The following is a 16,841-nucleotide window of genomic DNA, read 5'->3' on the forward strand; positions in this document are numbered from 1 at the left end:
GAGAAGCTGTGGTAGAGCCCGTTGCGCCAGTGGCGTTTTGCGAACGAAGATCGGCTCAATGTGATTGAATAGCATGTGCAAGTTACTCTGCGAAGATTGACGCCCTGCGGGTTGTCTGACTGGTTTGCGTTATGCCCGCCGCGACCATCCTCGACTGCTGATGTCTGACACGCCCCACTTTTCCTTTGTGTCAGGCGGCACACGGTCCGCGTAAAATTATAAGAAGAATTGACACGTTGCTGCGAAGTCCCGGGAGAACCAGTTGCGTAGCCTCTGCAACCGCGGCGCTGTTTAGCTGCCCCGCGCCTTCCTGGGTGCAAGCACCCCGCCTGCCCCCAACCGACAAAGCTGACCATGCCTCCCTCGAACCCACGAGCGCACACACTCGAGTCCAGACCTACACGCTATAATGCGTCACCTTTGTTCGCATACAGTTAGGCACGACCGCACTGACACACGACTTCACCTCATCTCATTCATGTTGTGTCATTTTGTGTTTCGCCGCGTCCTCCATCCGCCGCCGCTGTTCGGACCACTACCATGGCCTGCGCGAAGTCCTCCATGGCCAGCGCCCGGACACAGCCGTGCGGGTCCTCACCGCTCGCCACCACGGCTGCTGTGCTGGCGCTGCTCGCCCACGGCTGCTGCGCCGCCAGGTCCTCCAGCTGCCGCTCCAGTAGCTCCCGCAGCGGCCGCATGGCTGCCTCGCGGCACAGCTGCGACAGATCGCTGCCGCTGTACCCTGAAACGAGGTAACAGCATCATGGCCCGTGTCAGGCCTGGCGCGTGCGACAGCAAGGAATTTAACAGCAGACAATTCTGCGCATACAGGTGCGCCAGAACCGTGTCCCACACGGCTATGCCACGAGTGCTGAGCATGCCATCCCGCCTGTTAAAACAGGAGGGTCTACAGATCACGCATGCATCCGTTTAGCCCTAACCAACCTGTTGTCAGCTCCGCCAGCTTCCCAATGTCCTCTTGTGTGAGCACGTGACCCGCCAGCTCCGGCTGGGCCAGTACGCCCCGCAGGAAGGCCTGCCGCGCCGCCGCGTCCGGAAGCGGCACCGCTATCCGCCGGTCGAAGCGGCGAAGAAGCGCCGGGTCACAGTCCTGACGCACGCGTAGGGGACAATGGAGGCGACAGGTGCGAAGCTAGCTGTCATTTGCAGCTTGATGCGACGTCCATGTCAAATGCACCGGCATAGGAATGCCATATATATCTCCCAACTAACGCGTGCAACTAACGCGGCGGCTACTAAACAACCCACCTGCATACGGTTGGTGGCGGCGAAGATGTACACCGGGTTTGTCGCCCCACTGCCCGCTGGAGTCGCCGCATGCACCTGTCCAGCTACTGCCCCCTGGCCTGCCAGTCTTGCCTGCTGCTGCCGGCCCTGCTGCTGCTGCTGCTGCTGCTGCTGCTGCTGCTGCTGCTGCTGCCCGGCCAGCATGGACATGTGCACCAGCAGCTCGTTCAGCAGGCGGCGGCTCATGGGGTCGTCACCCGATCCCCGGGCCGAGCCCAACGAGTCCACCTCGTCCTGATTTTCAAGGGTTAAGAGGAGGTGTGGGTGCGTAGCTGCGTAAGCATGACCTGCTGCGGCGGTCTTTAAACCCTGTTCCCGCTGCAGCCCCACGTGGGTCCTAATCGCTGGGCTTGGCCACACAACCCAGCTACCCGCGCGAAGCAAGCAGGCCCCATCCCGGCACCCACCATGAACACGATGCAGGGCCGCCCCATCCGGGCCGCCGCTGTGAACACCCCGCGCAGCTGCTTTTCGCTCTCACCAGCCCTGCGCACAGGCAACACAAGCCGATGGTAAAGAGGTAACAAGCGCATGGTTGCAGTCCAGGGGGAGGATTGCGATGACACCACGCTCGCACCACACGAGGCCCCCACATGTGCGGCTCACCACTTGGACAGGATGGCGCCTGGCGTCAGCACCAGCAGCGCCGCCCCCGTTTCGGAGGCGATCCGCTCCACCAGCATGGTCTGACACGGGTGCGGATTGCAATGTGCAATGTCAGTATAAAACTTGTAGGAAACTGGAAATCAGCTAACACTGCCAATACAGAACAAATGCATGACGCACCTTGCCAGTTCCCGGCGGGCCATGAAGCAGGAAGTTGCGTGGCGGGTGGCGGATACCGGTGAACCTGCGGCCGAGAACAAACGCGTTAGGCTTCTGGCGTAATAAAATAGCTGCTGTCCACAGGGAACCGCGAACCCGCGTGCCCTCGAGGACGACCAACCCAGGTCCCTGTGGCATTGCCGCAAGCACCAGCACACCAAGCCATGCACTTACAGGTGCGGCATCCGCAGCGGCAGAAGCAGCGCCATCCGCAGCTCCCGCTTGATGTCCCTAAACATGCGCGCAAGCGATGACATGTGGGTTTACTTAGGTGGCGCAGAAGCATGTCCGCACAGATGCACACTGCTTCCCATCTTGCACACGCACATGCACACGCACACACACACACACGCACACACGCGTGCGCACCCTGAACACATGCCACCAAGTCAAACCCAGCCAAGCGCACGGACTTGCCCGAGGCCTGCGAGCTCGTCCAAGCTGCCGCCCGGAGCCACATGTCGCAGACACTGCTTCAGGACCTCCACCGTGGCCTCGTCCTCGGCCTCGCCGGCAGGCGCCGGGGCGCAAGCAGCCTCGGGTGGGGGCGCCTGCCCTCCACCCCGCCCGGCTGACGCGGCCGCTGAAGCTGCCAAGGGAGGCGGATGGGTGGGTGCGGCTGACGATAGCGATGACGAGGATGGCTGTCTGCAGGTTGAGGGGGTGCCCGGGTGATCACGTTCGCTGCCGCGTGAGGTCCCTGCGTGCGGGTTGGCGCCGTATCGCTGCGGCTGCTGCCGTTGCTGCTCCCAGCCTGAGCTGTCTGGCGTGCCAGTGCAAGCTGTGATGTGGGTTGGCGGGGCATCGAGCCTCCGGCGCTGGCATAGCCGTTGACGATGTGGGTCATCATCTTCAGCCGACAGCACGCTGCCGTGCGGCGGCGGCTCTTGGCAGACCGGTGCCTGCCGCTGACCACACGCATAATCGACCGTGCCCTGCTGGCTTTGTGGCGCCCGACCAAGACCAAGTCCATCGCTGTACGTTGCAGTGCGCGTGCCGTCGCAGTCAGGCCCTCTTCCTGCCCGGCCCGGCCTGCTGGCAGGCTCTGCGGCAACATTGTCATGGCCAGGTGCGATATGCCCAGCCACCGCTAGCCGCTGTGCGCTGCCGTTGCGACGGATGCCCGCGTCGCCGTCGAGTGCGTAGAAGGGCGCGCCGCCAGCGCATTCCTCCTCGCCGGCGCCGCCAAGCGCCTGTGCACAGGCGTTCACACGTGAATATGATAAAGTGACTGGCCCGGTGACTGGACTTCTCCGCCCAATCCAGTTCAGCGGGGCCGCCGTGACCCAGCCCGCACCAGTGTATGCCATCCAGGTGCGTAATTTCTGAGCAGCATGGTTACCCCATGAGTCCTTCGCCGACTTGCCCACGGTTTCCCCCGCACCTCATAGCGCAGACGGTATGTGTCCAACAACGCCCTGCACGTCTCTCGTACCAGCTCATGCAGGCCCGTCCCATCCGGGCCACCATGAAGCTCCACAGCACAGGTCAGCGCGCACCAGGCACTGTTATAGGCTGTCTGCGCGTCCGCTGACGTGCCGGCGTCCTCTGCCTCAAGCGCGGCGACCGCGTGGAGCAGGACGCCCTCGAGTGCGCTAGCGAAGGCGGCCATGTCCACAGCCCGGTGGTTAGAGCCGACTTGACTAGCCGATCCTCGCTGCGCCTGCACGCTAAGGCAAAGCTAGGTGTTGCTGCAAGCCCTACATAGATGAGCTCGTTGAGAGGACCAAGGCTAGGGCGGGAATTGTGAGTCAAGGGTTTTGCGTTGACGCCTAGGTAAGGCTATGCACACGTCAAGGACGACGCTTGCTTGCGTACTGTTGAATACTGTACTGGAGACTTTGAAGCGGGCATCGCCAAACGTCAAGGAAAGTCAGACGCCGAATTGGCGCGGGATGATGACAAACTTGAGAGAGCTTGGCTTTCGACGCTCTAACATGCTCAGCATACTCTGACAGCGTTTGATAACCACACCTCATATACATACAGCTTTCAAGTGCCAGCGAAACGGCAAGTGAGAACGCTGACGCAAACTATTACACCAACAGACGATGGAGACTGGTCTCCAACGCCGCTGTTTTAGGACAAGTAGCACAAGGCCAAGCCGTTATGCCACTTGCCGAGGTAAGCGCGCGTCGACTCGCTTCGACGGGGAATGTGCAGTCCCGGCGTTTTCTTGCGGCAGGCCCGTTCAGCCTAGAAGTATGCTCATATTGTGCAGTGAGCGCCACACTGATGGCGAAGCCCCCCGGCGTGGCGCTGTCGGGGCGCACAGCGGCGCCTGCGACCACCTCCAACGAGGAGCGCTTGGCCAGCGGCGCGCAAGCTGGACCCAGCCCCCATTCTGCGCATTTGCAGCAAATGCCCCGGAGGTCTCAGCCGGTCACTGGTAAGAATGCGTCCAACGACATGTGAAATTGCATGTTGCGAGTGAGCGTTATTGAGCCAAAGCGGGGATCTGGCTATGCATTTACAACCTGGAATGTAGGCTTTGAATGTTGATCTCGTTTGGTGTGGTTCACGTTTGACCTCGCACACGTTTGTCACCCGCAGTTGCCATGCTGAACGACGTGCGCACTATGTTCCACTCGCTGCTGGACGAGTTTGCATACTTCGTTGACCCCGGCTGGGTGAGAACAGTCCCGTGCTGCAGCTAGTCTGCGAGGAGGCTTGACTCAGGTTCGGGGGTGTGCAGAATGTACAGCTGGGCGTGTGTGACACGGTACACTGTACACTCACAAGTGCCACGCGGGGTCGCCAGCGATTGTTCTCTTACCTGGTAAGTCGGGCTGTTTGCAGGTGACCGGAACCATTCCACCGGAGCTGAACGGCACGTACTACCGGAACGGCCCGGGTTTGCAGGTGCGCAGGCCTTAGCTCTAGCTCAACGCAGAGACACGCTGGGCGTGCCTGCCTCGTGTGCCTGCCTTCACGGGACGCACACAGTAGCCTGCCTGCCGCGATGTGGGCACTGCGCTTCACGGCTTGTTATCCACACGTTCTGCCTTGTCGCCACTCCTGCCCGCAGGTGTCCAACCCGCGCTATCGGCGCCACACGCTGGACGGCGACGGTATGGTGTTCAGCCTGGCGTTCAAGGAGGGACAGGCCTTCTTCCGCAACCGCTTCGTGCGCACAGAGGGCTTCAAGGCGGAGCAGGTGGGGGTGGGGAGGTGGGTTGGAGGCAAAAGGCGCAGCCTGGGAGCGGCGCGCGGCGGCAGAGGCGGGCCCTTGGGAGGTCGAGGTCCGGCGTTTGATTGAGTCACCTGCGGGGGATTATTTTAGACGTTGAGAGAATACATTGTATTTTGCAGAAAGCGGGGCGGCCGCTCTTCCGCAACAGCTTCACGCGTGGCGCGGTGGACGGGAGCATCAACTTCAACCCATTCGACCTCAACTTCAAAAACGTGGCCAACACCGGCGTGTTGCCGTGGGGCGGGCAGCTGTACGCGCTGTGGGAGGTGAGCCAGGAAGGCGCGGCAGATGCATCCGCGAGTCAGGGTAGTGGCGTTCGAAGAGTCGTATACACGCAGCAGGGGATGGGATGGGGCCGGACAAGTAAGCGTTCCTCACGTGCATGCCGCCGGGTTGGACCTTCGGCCCAGGCCTGGCTGAGTGACAGGCGCCGGGTCGGGGTCACTAAACGCTCTTGTTGCCCCGGGGCTGTGCGTAGGCGGGCCTGCCCTACCTGATGGACCCGGTCACGCTGGACACGGTGCGGGAGACGCGCATGGGCGGCCAGATCCGCAGCAACACGTTCGCCGCCCACTACCGCGTCGTGACGGAGCACCGCCAACAGGCACAGCGGCACAGCGGTAGCACCACCAGCAGCAGCAGCGCCGCAGGTGCTGCCGGGGACGGCGCTCAGGTGGCGGGCGGCAGCAGCGGCAGCACCAGCACCAGCAAGCGGCTGGTGACCTTCTCCAACGAGTTTGGGTTCACGGGCGCCAAGGCGTTGTTCTATGAGTTTGACGAGGCGGGCAAGCTGATCCACGAGACAGAGCACGCGCTGCAGGTGAAGAGGGATAGAGAGGGCTCCTCTAGCTGCCGTAAGGCGCCGCTGGGAGGGACCCGGCCCACAAGTCGGGGAGGGCCCAATTCAAGTTGGCAGGCGATGTGGCGATGCACATGATCGCTGTCACACTGCCTCCAGTACCCTCAATGGAGTTCTGCCGCGCCGCTGCCTACAGGGAGTGGACGTGGCTCTCATCCACGACATGGTGGTCACGGAGCACTACTACGTGCTCATCTGCGGCCCCATCGCGCTGCAGCCCGCCAAGTTTGCTATGCAGGTGCGGACCCCAACCTGGGGTTTGCAAAAACAGGGGCACAGCGCAATGAGGGGCTGATGGGGGGACTGGTGCGTAGGCTGCAAAATGTGGCAGTTACATTGAGGGCTGAACGTGACGAGCGGTGCACGCATCTTGATGCCCGTAGTACATGCTGGGCCGCTGCTCCATCGCGGAGTGCCTGGTATTTGACAACAAGAAGCCCACTCGCATCATGATGTTCCCGCGCCCAGGGCGCCCTAGTGGCAAGGGTGAGTTGCAGGATTTGGGGCGAGCAGGAATACCACGGCGTGCAATCTCGCAAAGAGTGTGCACGCAAGCAGGTGGCAACAGGGGCTACTACGCCAGAGACGTTGAATTGCCCCCGGACGAGCCTTCAAGGCCCCATCCGCCTGACCCAGTTCTCATGTGCCTGCGCAGTGCTGGCGCCGCGTGTCGTGGAGTCGCCGGACCCGTTCTTCGTGTTCCACAACGTCAACGGCTATGAGGCGGAGGACGGCCAGGTGCGCGGCCGGGCATCTGGACTGGACAGGGTTGGGCGGGCTCTTGTACGGCGGGGCCCAGGAGCGGGACCGGATTGAGTGAAGAAGCACGCCTGCTTCTGTGCGTCATGCATCTCAACCCGCTTACGGTGACTTATCGCCACCACTCACGCCGCGCTGTGCGCACAGGTGCTGGTGATGGACGCGGTGGCGTGGGACGAGGTGTCATTCGAAATGGACCTGTACGATAAGGAGGCCAAGAGCACCAAGTGCTTTGAGGGTGAGTTGCTGGCGACAGCAGCCGGAGGGCCGCGGGAGGGGTCTTCGATGCGTGGGCGGTGTGCCGTGTGGCCACGCTGGAGGGCAGCCACGTGTGTCTGCACCAAGGCACGGGGCATGCCTGGCATCGCACCCGGCCATCCGTGACACACTCCCACCCCACCTGCGCCCGTGCCCGCAGGCGGCTCGCGCACACAGCTGACGCGCCTCACAGTGGACCTGCGGCCAGCGGGCGGGCGGGTGGAGCGGCGCCAGCTGCTGCAGCGCACCGTGGAGTTCCCCGCCACCGACCCACGCGTCACCTCGCGCCCGCACGGCGTGGCCTGGTACATCGCCGACGCCGTGGACCACCCCTTCCTGTGGGGCCCAGCGCAATCCATCGTGCGCGTGCATCTCGACCCCGAGCTGACGGTGCGCAGCCCGCAGCACGGCGCCGCGAGCAGCAATGGCGGCGCAAAGGGCGTGCGCGTGCCACGCACGCCAGGGCTAGCGCCGCCGCGGGCGGCGCCGCGCGCTGCGGCCGGGCCCGCGGCGTGTGCCGCACCCGGCGTAGCGGTGGATGAGTGGTTCCTGGGCGACAGGACGTTCCCTGGAGAGCCCATGTTTGTGCCGCGGCCAGGGTCGAACGAGGAGGGTGACGGCTGGCTGCTCGTGGGCGTGCACAACGCGGACACGGAGAAGGGCGACGTGCACATCTTTGACGCGCAGAGCCTCTCCAGCGGCCCCCTGGCCACCATCCACCTGCCGCACCGGCTGCCCGTGAGCCTGCACGGCGCCTGGCACGGCGAGTACACGGGCCCGGACCCACACGACCCCGCGGTGCCGCGCTGGCAGCACCTGGGCCGCGTGCGGCCGATGTGAGGTGGCCCCGGGGCTGGGGGACTCGTGGGCGAGGAGGTGTGCAGGTCATACGAGGCGTGAGGTGTGTGGAGCTTGTTGCTGGTTGCAGTGTAGCCGGATGGCGACGGGGAAGCAATCAAGCGGGACACGGGTTACATGCCCAACACTTTGATTGTTGGGGAGTTTGGGGCGGCGGATGTAGATTAGCCAGACACTGGGCACCCATGCAAGCGTGTGCGAGTGTGCTCCTAAATGCCCAGATACTGCGCAGATACCTTTCACAGGTTGCTGTGCAGAGCTGGGAGCGCAGCAACGGATTAATGAGGGAAAGCGGATGGACAAGAGAGACATATTCTATGGCAACGGGCCGCCCTGTGCAATTCATCCTGCCGCTTGCCCATTGATGCTTACTTATACCTTTTATGTTTTGGGGGCTGGATGTTGTGTGCACATGTTGCCCGCGTGTGGTTGTATGTTACTGTAGTATTGTTGAATGTGTATTTCCAAGTCCTAAATGGAAGCTTCATCATACTGCAATCTGAAGAGGTCAAAGCAGCGAAGGGGGAGTGCTGAAGGGCACTGAGGCGCGGATGCGGTGGATGCAGGTCCGGACTGGTCCTGACTGATCCAGGCTATTTGGTAGCGGGCTAGCGGCTTTGGGAATTTCCATATAGCACAAGAGACTACGCTAGCTAGCTAGGCAAGGCACAGGACAGGTTGCGAGGGGACATAAGCAGCTGATGGTAGGCCAAGCAGGGCACGCAGCTGGATACTGGATTAGGGGCCCGCAACGTTAGCAAGGAGCTGCTTCGGATGCTGTAGCCCGTGCACACAAGGCCCGAGCGTCGCTGGGCCTTGCCGATTGCTCCGGACGTCACGGGCGGCTGGATGGTCGGATTTGGGGACTGGTCGACATACTGCTGCAGGGCCCACCCGCGCCTAGGGCTGTTACGTTGTTGTTGTGGTTGATTATATGTGCAACCCAGACCGTGCAACCAGCGCGTCACCTGCCGGATGCCGTCTCGTGCTCGAGCGTCTCAACACCACCTTGGCGGGCATGGGAAGCACACTCCCCTGCTTATCACAGCCCCAAGGCAGCTGGGTACGTTGCTGGGTGGCAGTTACCCCCACGGTTAGCCCTGACCGTCCGCTGTCTCAAACGCTGGCTTCCCGTCGACTCCGCTCACATCAGCACTGCATCACATGCCCTCAAGAGCAGTAACAATTGTTCTACGGCTTGCTTCTGACGCCACACACAACGCGCCTCACTCTCTAGTACTCAAATTATCTTGCAGGCCCTAAGAGCCCTGGTGACTACCGTACGGTATGTGCGTGCTGATGCGCAACCTGCACTCTTGCACTCAGTTGGTTGCACTTTACACCCCACACGAGCCATCTGTCATTGCAGCAACTGGAACTGTCTGTAAACATTCCCCAACGTAACAAGGAGGTGGCTGCCTTATGGCAGGAAAAGGGCTGATCCCGGGGCCACCTTGACGCGGGCGCCTACTAAGCACACGCCTCTATGTTGGGGGCCTTTGGCATCCCCGCAAATCCGGACATGGCCGGTTGGGTGGGGTGCACAGTCCGTGCTAACCCGCAGCTAACAAACTAGTCACGTCACTCGCCGCCAATCAACACGTGCACCCTCAGCCCCACGCCCTGCTAGCGCCGTTCAGGCTCTCAGCCCGGCCCCGCCGGCGGCGGCGGCCATGGCGGCCGCTGCAGCTTGGTCGGCCGCTCGAAGCCGCTAGGAGCGCGGATGCGGCGCTTCAATTCAAGGATTGTCCGGCCTGATTCTATGCCTGATTCAGTCATTCCGGCTGTTATATGTACGTGATGAGCCTGGCATCATCAGTATCCTTTCGCTTCACCTACATGTACTTGTTGTGTATGTCGTATCATGATGAGTAATCATTCGTCGGGCGTCCCGGCGCCATCGGGACCTGGCGGGGGCGGCCGCCTCCTGCGCCCCTGCTTGGGACTGGGCATTGGTAGCGGTGGACTGGGTTCTGAAGGTGGCATCGGGAAGGTCGGCAGCTGCGGCGGAATAAGAGCGACCCGGCGGCGAACTGGTTGCAGCGGCGGCTGAAGCGGCGGGAACGTATCAGGTTGGTCTGGTGGTGTTGGGGGTGATGGTGGCGGCCGCCGGTCCTTGCGGCGCACACGGACAGGTGTGGGGGGCGAGGGCGGATAGGCGGGGACGGAGTCCGGTGCCCCATACCCGGCCACGTATACCGGCGGTGGGCTTGGTGATAGGTACGCTGGTGTGGGGCTGGGCGGCGGGAGTCCTGGTGCGGGGCTGGGGGCTAGGTGCGCTGGCGCGGGGCTGGGCGGTGGGTGTACCGGCGCGGGGCTGGGTGGGTATACCGGCGAAGGGCTGGGAGGCTGGTTGGTAGCCGCCGAGTCAGGGATCTGGGAAGGTGACGGGCTGGGGGAGGGGCTGGGTGATGGTGAGGGACTGGGAGAGAGATCTGGAGAGGGGCTGGGAGAGGCGCTAGGCGAGGGGCTGGGTGATGGTGAGGGGCTGGGAGAGAGATCTGGAGAGGGGCTGGGAGAGGGATCTGGAGAGGGGCTGGGTGATGGTGAGGGGCTGGGAGAGACATCTGGAGAGGGGCTGGGAGAGGGATCTGGCGAGGGGCTGGGTGATGGTGAGGGGCTGGGAGAGAGATCTGGAGAGGGGCTGGGAGAGGGATCTTGTGAGGGGCTGGGTGATGGTGAGGGGCTGGGAGAGAGATCTGGAGAGGGGCTGGGAGAGGAATCTGGCGAGGGGCTGGGTGATGGTGAGGGGCTGGGAGAGACATCTGGAGAGGGGCTGGGAGAGGGATCTGGGAAGGGGCTCGGGGACGGGCTGGGCGAGGGGCTGGGGGAGGGGCTGGATAATGGAGAGGGGCTGGGCGAGGGGCTCGGGGACGGGCTGGGAGAGGGGTTGGGGGAGGGGCTGGGTGATGGTGAGGGGCTGAGAGAGAGATCTGGAGAGGGGCTGGGAGAGGGGCTGGGGGAGGGGCTGGGGGAGGGGCTGGGGGAGGGGCTGGGTGATGGTGAGGGGCTGGGAGAGGGGCTCGGGGACGGGCTGGGAGAGGGGCTGCGGGAGGGGCTGGGTGATGGTGAGGGGCTGGGAGAGGGGCTCGAGGATGGGCTTGGAGAGGGGCTGGGGGAGGGGCTGGGTGATGGTGAAGGGCTGGGAGAGGGGCTTGGGGACGGGCTGGGAGAGGGGCTGGGGGAGGGGCTGGGTGATGGTGAGGGGCTGGGAGAGGGGCTTGGGGACGGGCTGGGAGAGGGGCTGGGGGAGGGGCTGGGTGACGGCGAGGGGCTGGGCGAGGGGCTCGGGGACGGGCTGGAAGAGGGGCTGGGGGAGGGGCTGGGTGATGGTGAGGGGCTGGGAGCGAGATCTGGAGAGGGGCTGGGAGAGGGGCTGGGGGAGGGGCTGGGTGATGGTGAGGGGCTGGGAGAGGGGCTTGGGGACGGGCTGGGAGAGGGGCTGGGGGAGGGGCTGGGTGATAGTGAGGGGCTGGGAGAGGGGCTCGGGGACGGGCTGGGAGAGGGGCTGGGGGAGGGGCTGGGGGAGGGGCTGGCAGACGGACTGGGGGTGGGGCTGGGTGATGGTGAGGGGATGGGTGACGGTGAGGGGCTGGGTGACGGTGAGGGGCTGGGTGATGGACTGGGCGAAGGTGATGGACTAGGCGGCCACGGACTCGGAGGTGTCGGAGGAGGGCTTGGCGAGGTCAGCGCCACGCAGCTGGACGCAGCTGTGGCACCCGATGCGGCTGAGGCGGTGCCGGCTGGGCAGGGCGTGCAGTCAGTCTGACCGGGCAGGTCCTGGTACGTGCCGGGGGTGCCTGTGGACGAAGAAGCAGGGCACATGATCAGCTGCGTACCTCGCAATGCATCTGACATTGCATTGTGGATGACCTCCCGAGGGGCTGCATTGAGAGGTGCACGTGCATGGCATGCTTGTACACTCACATAACTGGCAGCCGGGCTCAAGGCCGCCCGTAGCCACGTTGAATGTGCCTGCACGGCATGACGCGACACGACCCGTGGTGTGATCACGGCACAGGGCTCACCACATACTGTAACAAGCGAGGGTTGCGGCAGCTTGCCAAACTGAACAGGCAATGAGGCAAGGCACAAGTGACGGCGTGCCCACGGCCCGTCATCCGCACCTGGAAGACATGGATTCGGCGCGTACTCAAGGCACTGCGTTTGCCCCACTAATCCGGCTGTTGTCTGGCCACTTGGACAAGGGAAACAGGCCGTCTGGCCCGATTCAGCTTGGTAGGTGTCCGCGGTACCTGCGGACGAAGCGGCCAGGACTTCTGCGCAACCAAGGTTTGTCGCCATGGCGAGTTCCTGAATTTCACTGTGACTGAACACTACGCCGCGTGCATCCGTTTTCACTTACAGGGTTGGCAGTCTGGCGAATTGCCCGTGTTACTGACCGTGCCTGCATATGCGCGGCAAGCACAGGCATTAGCATTAGCATCGCAAGTGAAGCCAGGCGCATGCCGCGCTGCCGGTGCCGTGGCCCGGTGCCCACCTAGCCCTACGCCATATCGTCATGAAACCCCGCGACCCTGCCCGCGACCCCCCATCACGCACCGGGTTCGCAGGGCGGGGACACCTCAGCCGCGAAGCAGTTGGACTGGCCATCCCACCCGTTTGTAGACGAGCCGGGCGCGCACAGGTCGCAGTACGCCTGGCCAGGCAGCGCTTGGAAGGTTTCGGCGGGGCAGGCGCTGCATTCCGTAGCGCCGGGCTGGTCCGCGTAAAAGCCCGCCGCACAGTTGACACAGTTGGGGCCGGTGCCGGTAGCTGAGTAGGAGCCTGTGGTTAGGCGCCAGACGATTGGGCGTCAGAGGCAAGACCTCACGGGTATCGCACAGCAGTCATCTTAGGTGAGTGGGCCCTGCAGTCGTCCGTGCGACCATTCCGAACCGCGCGCGACTGTTTGACCCACCTGGGTCACAGGCCGGGAACGAGCATGTGATGCCGTCCGCGGATGCCGTGCCGGTCGGGCAGTCCTCACAGCTGCTCTGGCCGGGGGCGGGCTGCACCTGGTTGGCGCCGCAGAGCAGGCAGACAGTAGGCGTGGAGCCGTCCTGGTACGTGCCGGCAGGGCAGGCGCTGCATGGGGCGGCGCCCGTGTCGGCGTTGAACGTGCCTGTGCGCAGGTGCGTTGAGAAATAACAGCAAAGCACATCTTGAGCCAAACTCTTATTGCAGTGCCGCATGGCACTTTGTGAACCTGCGCAGCGTCTACTCTGCCCGGAAATTTATAGCTTGCAAATCGTCGTGGCACTTCGTCGTGTTCACGGACACCCGTCGTGTTCACGGACACCCGCCGTGTTCATGGACACCTGTACCTGCATCGCACGGCAGCGAGGAAGACACGGAGCAGGAAGACGCGCCCTCGCCCTGGGTCGTGGTCCCGGGGTCGCAGTCCTGGCACGCGGTTAGGCCGGCGGTCGGGGCGAAGGTACCCACGGCGCACAGCGTGCAGCTGTCGGCGCCGGCTGACTCGGACACCGAGCCTGCCGGGCAGTCTGCGCACGTGGCCTCGCCGGGAACCCGGTACTGCCCTGCATGCACATGCACATGCACATGCACATGCACATGCACATGCAGGGTAGGCGGAACGGCACGAAGCATGCGCTTGGTTGCAGATGAGAGCGGCTAGAGGCTGTAGGCAGCGTGCCGACTGCAGAGCATGGTAATACGCCTCCACGATGTATCACCACATTCCACGCGCCCACCTGCCGGGCATGATGCAGGGACGTCGCAAGTAGTGCTGCCCTCCGTGGAAGTGGTGTAGGCGGGGTCACAGGGCACGCAGTCGCCGTCGCCATCCGCCACCTTGAACGTCCCAACCGGACAAGCCTGTTGGCGAGCCCGCACGAGCGACAAGGGCAGCTTGTAAAGTCATGATAGGCCACTGTCTCGCCCTTATGTGCTAGGCAGTCACGGCATATGAGCACATGAAAGTAGCAAGCAGGACCAGTCCGGTCCGTCGTAAACGCTGCATGCACAGTCGTACGTACCGTGCATGTTGCCTGGCCGCTTGCCCCGTCCGTTGTGTAGCCAGCCTCGCATGGAACACAGTTGGGCTGCATGCCGCCAGTGTCAAAATTGTAGGTCCCTGCATGAAAATTGTAGGTCCCTCATGAAGATAAGAGCAGGAGTTGCAGATTGCTTGGTGTATTGCACTCAGGTCCCATGGCCAAGGGCAGAACTCCTCCACAGACCCAGCGCACCGTACACACCCGCACGTACCCGAAGGACAGGGAATCGGTTCACAATACTCGGAACCCTCTGCCGGTGTAGTGTAACCGTCGGGGCACGGCTCGCAATCTGATCCGTCATCATTAGGAGTGCTCCCCACGGCACAGGCGGTGCACGGCTGATCGCCACCGGTGGACACCCAGCCAGCGCTACACGTAGCACAGTTGGGGTCAAAGCCAGTGGTTCCTGTGCGGGGGACACTCGTGCGGTTAAATAGAGGACTGAGATGTATGCTGGTGCATACAGGACAATCACATCGGTAACAAGTGGGTAGGCCGTCGTAGCAACCCATAACTCAGCCCCCGCGCCCCGCCCAACCGCCATCGCGTCGCCCCGAGCCCCATGCCGCACGCCCCACGCCTCACCTGGTCCACAAGACTCCAGACACTCTGTTGCGCTGATGCTCTCGCCCTCGCAATAGTCGCAGGAGTCCTGCCCCGGCTGCGGCTGGAAGTCCCCGTCATCGCATGGTATGCATTCAGTCTGCCCTGGGACGTCTTGATAGGTGCCTGGGTCACTGTGGATGGCACGAACGATCCTTAGATCGAAACCTCGTGCACTTGCTGACCATGCTATACACGGTTTGCAGACTTAAAGATGAAACCTCCGGTGTGGGCAAGCGACTGACTACGGTTCTTTACACATGTCCTTACCATGGCAGGCAGCCCGGCTCGAGCCCGTCATCAGGTTCATAGTATCCTGCGGCAACGAACATGGGAGCTCTCGGTATGAAATATTTGATTGTGTGCATGGCTTCACGGCAAGATTGACAGCATGTTAAGCTGACTGTCGGTATGCCCCAGCGCTTGCGCCTATGGCACGTCACTGGCTCGTGAACTGCGTCAGCAGGTCCCTCTTGTAACCAATGCAATCTATGGCATCGCTCATCAGCCCCGAAGGCCCGGACACACCGGCACTTGCCTACAGGGCAGGGAACGTCCTCAGCATCATCCAGAAGCCTTCGGCCTAATGTTTGGCCTGCATGTGCAAGTGAAACACACATCCCCCTCAGGAGTGACTTGGGCAGCAGCTACAGTCAGGAAAGGGGCGGGGTCACGAGGGGTCCGAATGGGTCCGAAGTAAATAGGAAGCAAGGGCCAGAGACTGGGCCCTGCATTGTCTACATATCATCTTAGAACCGGCATGCTGTCATGTTCACCTCTCTGCGCCATGGACACGGCCACCAATGCCAAAAGCGCCATGTGACACACCCCGCGCATTCGGCGTGCTGGGCACTCCTTGGAAGCCCAGACCCACGTGCCTATATTAACCAGCAGAGGGGGAATACAAGTCTGTTATAGTGGTGCAAGAGGTTTTGGACTCGTTGGCTACGCAGGGATTCGTGTGGCCGCGCCAACCAGGCCCATCACTTGCGCTGCCCTGCGCCTTGAGATGTTGCCGATTGTTGAAGGCATTGCCGAGTAACCGCCCCCAAGCCACCATCATCTACCAACCAAAGGCCATTTATCACACCACAGCATACCGTCCATATGCTCCAGGCTCCTCCGATTCGCTAAGGCGCTGAGAACGAAGGCGGGCTGGCGGGCTGTAATGGAATCAACCAAGACGGGTTGAGGGAATCACAATACTTCTTCGGCTGTTGGTTTGAAGCAGGGCAAGTCCACGTAATCGAATATAGAGTGCACAGAAACCACCAAAGTGCGCTCAGCGGCTCTTCGTCTCGAGGGTTTAAAGACGGAAGCCCAAATCAAGTAGTTGTACTTGCAGCGCCCATACCCTGTCAAAAATTACTTGCCATATATAAGCTGCACCGCGACGATGCCAGTCGCTAAACCTGGTCGCCCAGCCACAGCGAACCCCGCGCTGGGATATCAATGATCAACACGTATATGCTATGATGCATTAGTTATCATCATAGTGCGATGGGAAGGAGCCTTACTCAAAAATTCCGGCGCTCGCCGCGCGAGCAATTGCACCGTACTTTTCGTTGCTGCAGTGGGTCTGGACCTGCGCTTTACCACTTAAAAGCTTTAACGACAAGTACAGAATTACATCTTAAAGCCTACAAACCTCGGGCGGCGGACTCTGATATTGCACGCGTGGCAAGTTAGCCCAGCTCGGTCGCTTCAGACCAGCTGTCACAGCACTGAACTTGCAAATTACAAAACAAGGTAGTGGGCTGATTCTGTTGATATACTATAGATTATCAAGAGCCTCTGGGCCCATGGGGGCTCTCAAGGGGTCTTGCAATGCTTCACATGTGTCCGCGGCGTTTTCATCTTCTGGTCTCAGGGCTAACCGGGGGCCTCAGGCCCCCCTCGTCCAGGCGCACATGGGCAGGCAGGGTAGTATAAACTGGGTAATTGATGTAAACTGGACAGGGCAGTATGGACTGTCCATGGCATGTCCCGTGTGTCCATCGATTACAATGGCCGGCAGCCTGCAGTCATCAGCAGATTCATATGACCCTACGGCCATGAGTATGGGAGCTCTCGGCTTTGCATGGTAATCTGACTGTCTGAGTTGAACACGGGACAGCCCAAGACGGCCCAAGCGCGGCCGCTCTAGCTGCATGGC

General features: G+C 62.3%; 3 protein-coding genes across 3 annotated transcripts; 1 reads left to right on the forward strand and 2 right to left on the reverse strand.

Annotated features, from left to right (window-relative positions):
• Window positions 1-49: 49 nt before the first annotated feature.
• CHLRE_12g488400v5 (uncharacterized protein) lies at window positions 50-3,935 on the reverse strand. The gene is made up of 9 exons (XM_001690863.2): window positions 3,518-3,935; window positions 2,551-3,326; window positions 2,308-2,364; window positions 2,095-2,158; window positions 1,915-1,994; window positions 1,716-1,794; window positions 1,270-1,542; window positions 946-1,111; window positions 50-742 (listed from the first exon to the last, which is right to left on the reverse strand). The coding sequence occupies exons 1-9, from the start codon at window positions 3,743-3,745 to the stop codon at window positions 477-479; spliced, it is 1,989 nt and encodes a 662-aa protein (XP_001690915.2). The 5' UTR covers window positions 3,746-3,935; the 3' UTR covers window positions 50-476.
• A 144-nt stretch (window positions 3,936-4,079) lies between these two features.
• Window positions 4,080-9,021, forward strand: CHLRE_12g488350v5 (uncharacterized protein). The gene is made up of 12 exons (XM_043067876.1): window positions 4,080-4,257; window positions 4,355-4,522; window positions 4,687-4,763; window positions 4,933-4,995; window positions 5,162-5,290; window positions 5,446-5,592; window positions 5,805-6,146; window positions 6,322-6,423; window positions 6,569-6,671; window positions 6,841-6,923; window positions 7,092-7,182; window positions 7,363-9,021. The coding sequence occupies exons 1-12, from the start codon at window positions 4,185-4,187 to the stop codon at window positions 8,040-8,042; spliced, it is 2,058 nt and encodes a 685-aa protein (XP_042918058.1). The 5' UTR covers window positions 4,080-4,184; the 3' UTR covers window positions 8,043-9,021.
• A 128-nt stretch (window positions 9,022-9,149) lies between these two features.
• Window positions 9,150-16,775, reverse strand: CHLRE_12g488351v5 (uncharacterized protein). Its single transcript, XM_043067877.1, has 17 exons — window positions 16,060-16,775; window positions 15,787-15,849; window positions 15,463-15,564; window positions 15,225-15,281; window positions 14,957-15,002; window positions 14,669-14,820; window positions 14,295-14,489; window positions 14,063-14,160; window positions 13,778-13,901; window positions 13,388-13,603; window positions 12,982-13,185; window positions 12,624-12,848; window positions 12,427-12,468; window positions 12,188-12,316; window positions 11,988-12,035; window positions 11,831-11,860; window positions 9,150-9,844 (listed from the first exon to the last, which is right to left on the reverse strand). Exons 2-17 carry the CDS (start codon window positions 15,791-15,793, stop codon window positions 9,705-9,707), a joined length of 1,815 nt encoding a protein of 604 aa, XP_042918059.1. The 5' UTR covers window positions 15,794-15,849; window positions 16,060-16,775; the 3' UTR covers window positions 9,150-9,704.
• Between the last annotated feature and the right edge of the window lie 66 nt (window positions 16,776-16,841).

The sequence above is a fragment of the Chlamydomonas reinhardtii genome, chromosome 12 (genome assembly GCF_000002595.2).
Source record: "Chlamydomonas reinhardtii strain CC-503 cw92 mt+ chromosome 12, whole genome shotgun sequence".
NCBI lineage: Eukaryota > Viridiplantae > Chlorophyta > Chlorophyceae > Chlamydomonadales > Chlamydomonadaceae > Chlamydomonas > Chlamydomonas reinhardtii.

Bases quoted from the DNA above. Each gene is read 5' to 3' on its own strand.
- CHLRE_12g488350v5 (XM_043067876.1), top strand. From the start codon at position 4,185: ATGGAGACTGGTCTCCAACGCCGCTGTTTTAGGACAAGTAGCACAAGG. The intron at 4,258-4,354 runs GTAAGCGCGCGT...CATATTGTGCAG, and splicing joins CCGTTATGCCACTTGCCGAG to TGAGCGCCACACTGATGGCG. The intron at 5,593-5,804 runs GTGAGCCAGGAA...GGCTGTGCGTAG, and splicing joins AGCTGTACGCGCTGTGGGAG to GCGGGCCTGCCCTACCTGAT.
- CHLRE_12g488351v5 (XM_043067877.1), bottom strand. The intron at 11,861-11,987 runs GTGAGTGTACAA...CTTCGTCCACAG, and splicing joins TGAGCCCGGCTGCCAGTTAT to GCACCCCCGGCACGTACCAG. The intron at 9,845-11,830 runs GTCAGACTGACT...TACATATAACAG, and splicing joins CACGTACCAGGACCTGCCCG to CCGGAATGACTGAATCAGGC.
- CHLRE_12g488400v5 (XM_001690863.2), bottom strand. From the start codon at position 3,745: ATGGCCGCCTTCGCTAGCGCACTCGAGGGCGTCCTGCTCCACGCGGTC. The intron at 3,327-3,517 runs GTGCGGGGGAAA...GCCTGTGCACAG, and splicing joins CATACCGTCTGCGCTATGAG to GCGCTTGGCGGCGCCGGCGA. The intron at 1,543-1,715 runs GTGGGTGCCGGG...CTTGAAAATCAG, and splicing joins GGCCCTGCATCGTGTTCATG to GACGAGGTGGACTCGTTGGG.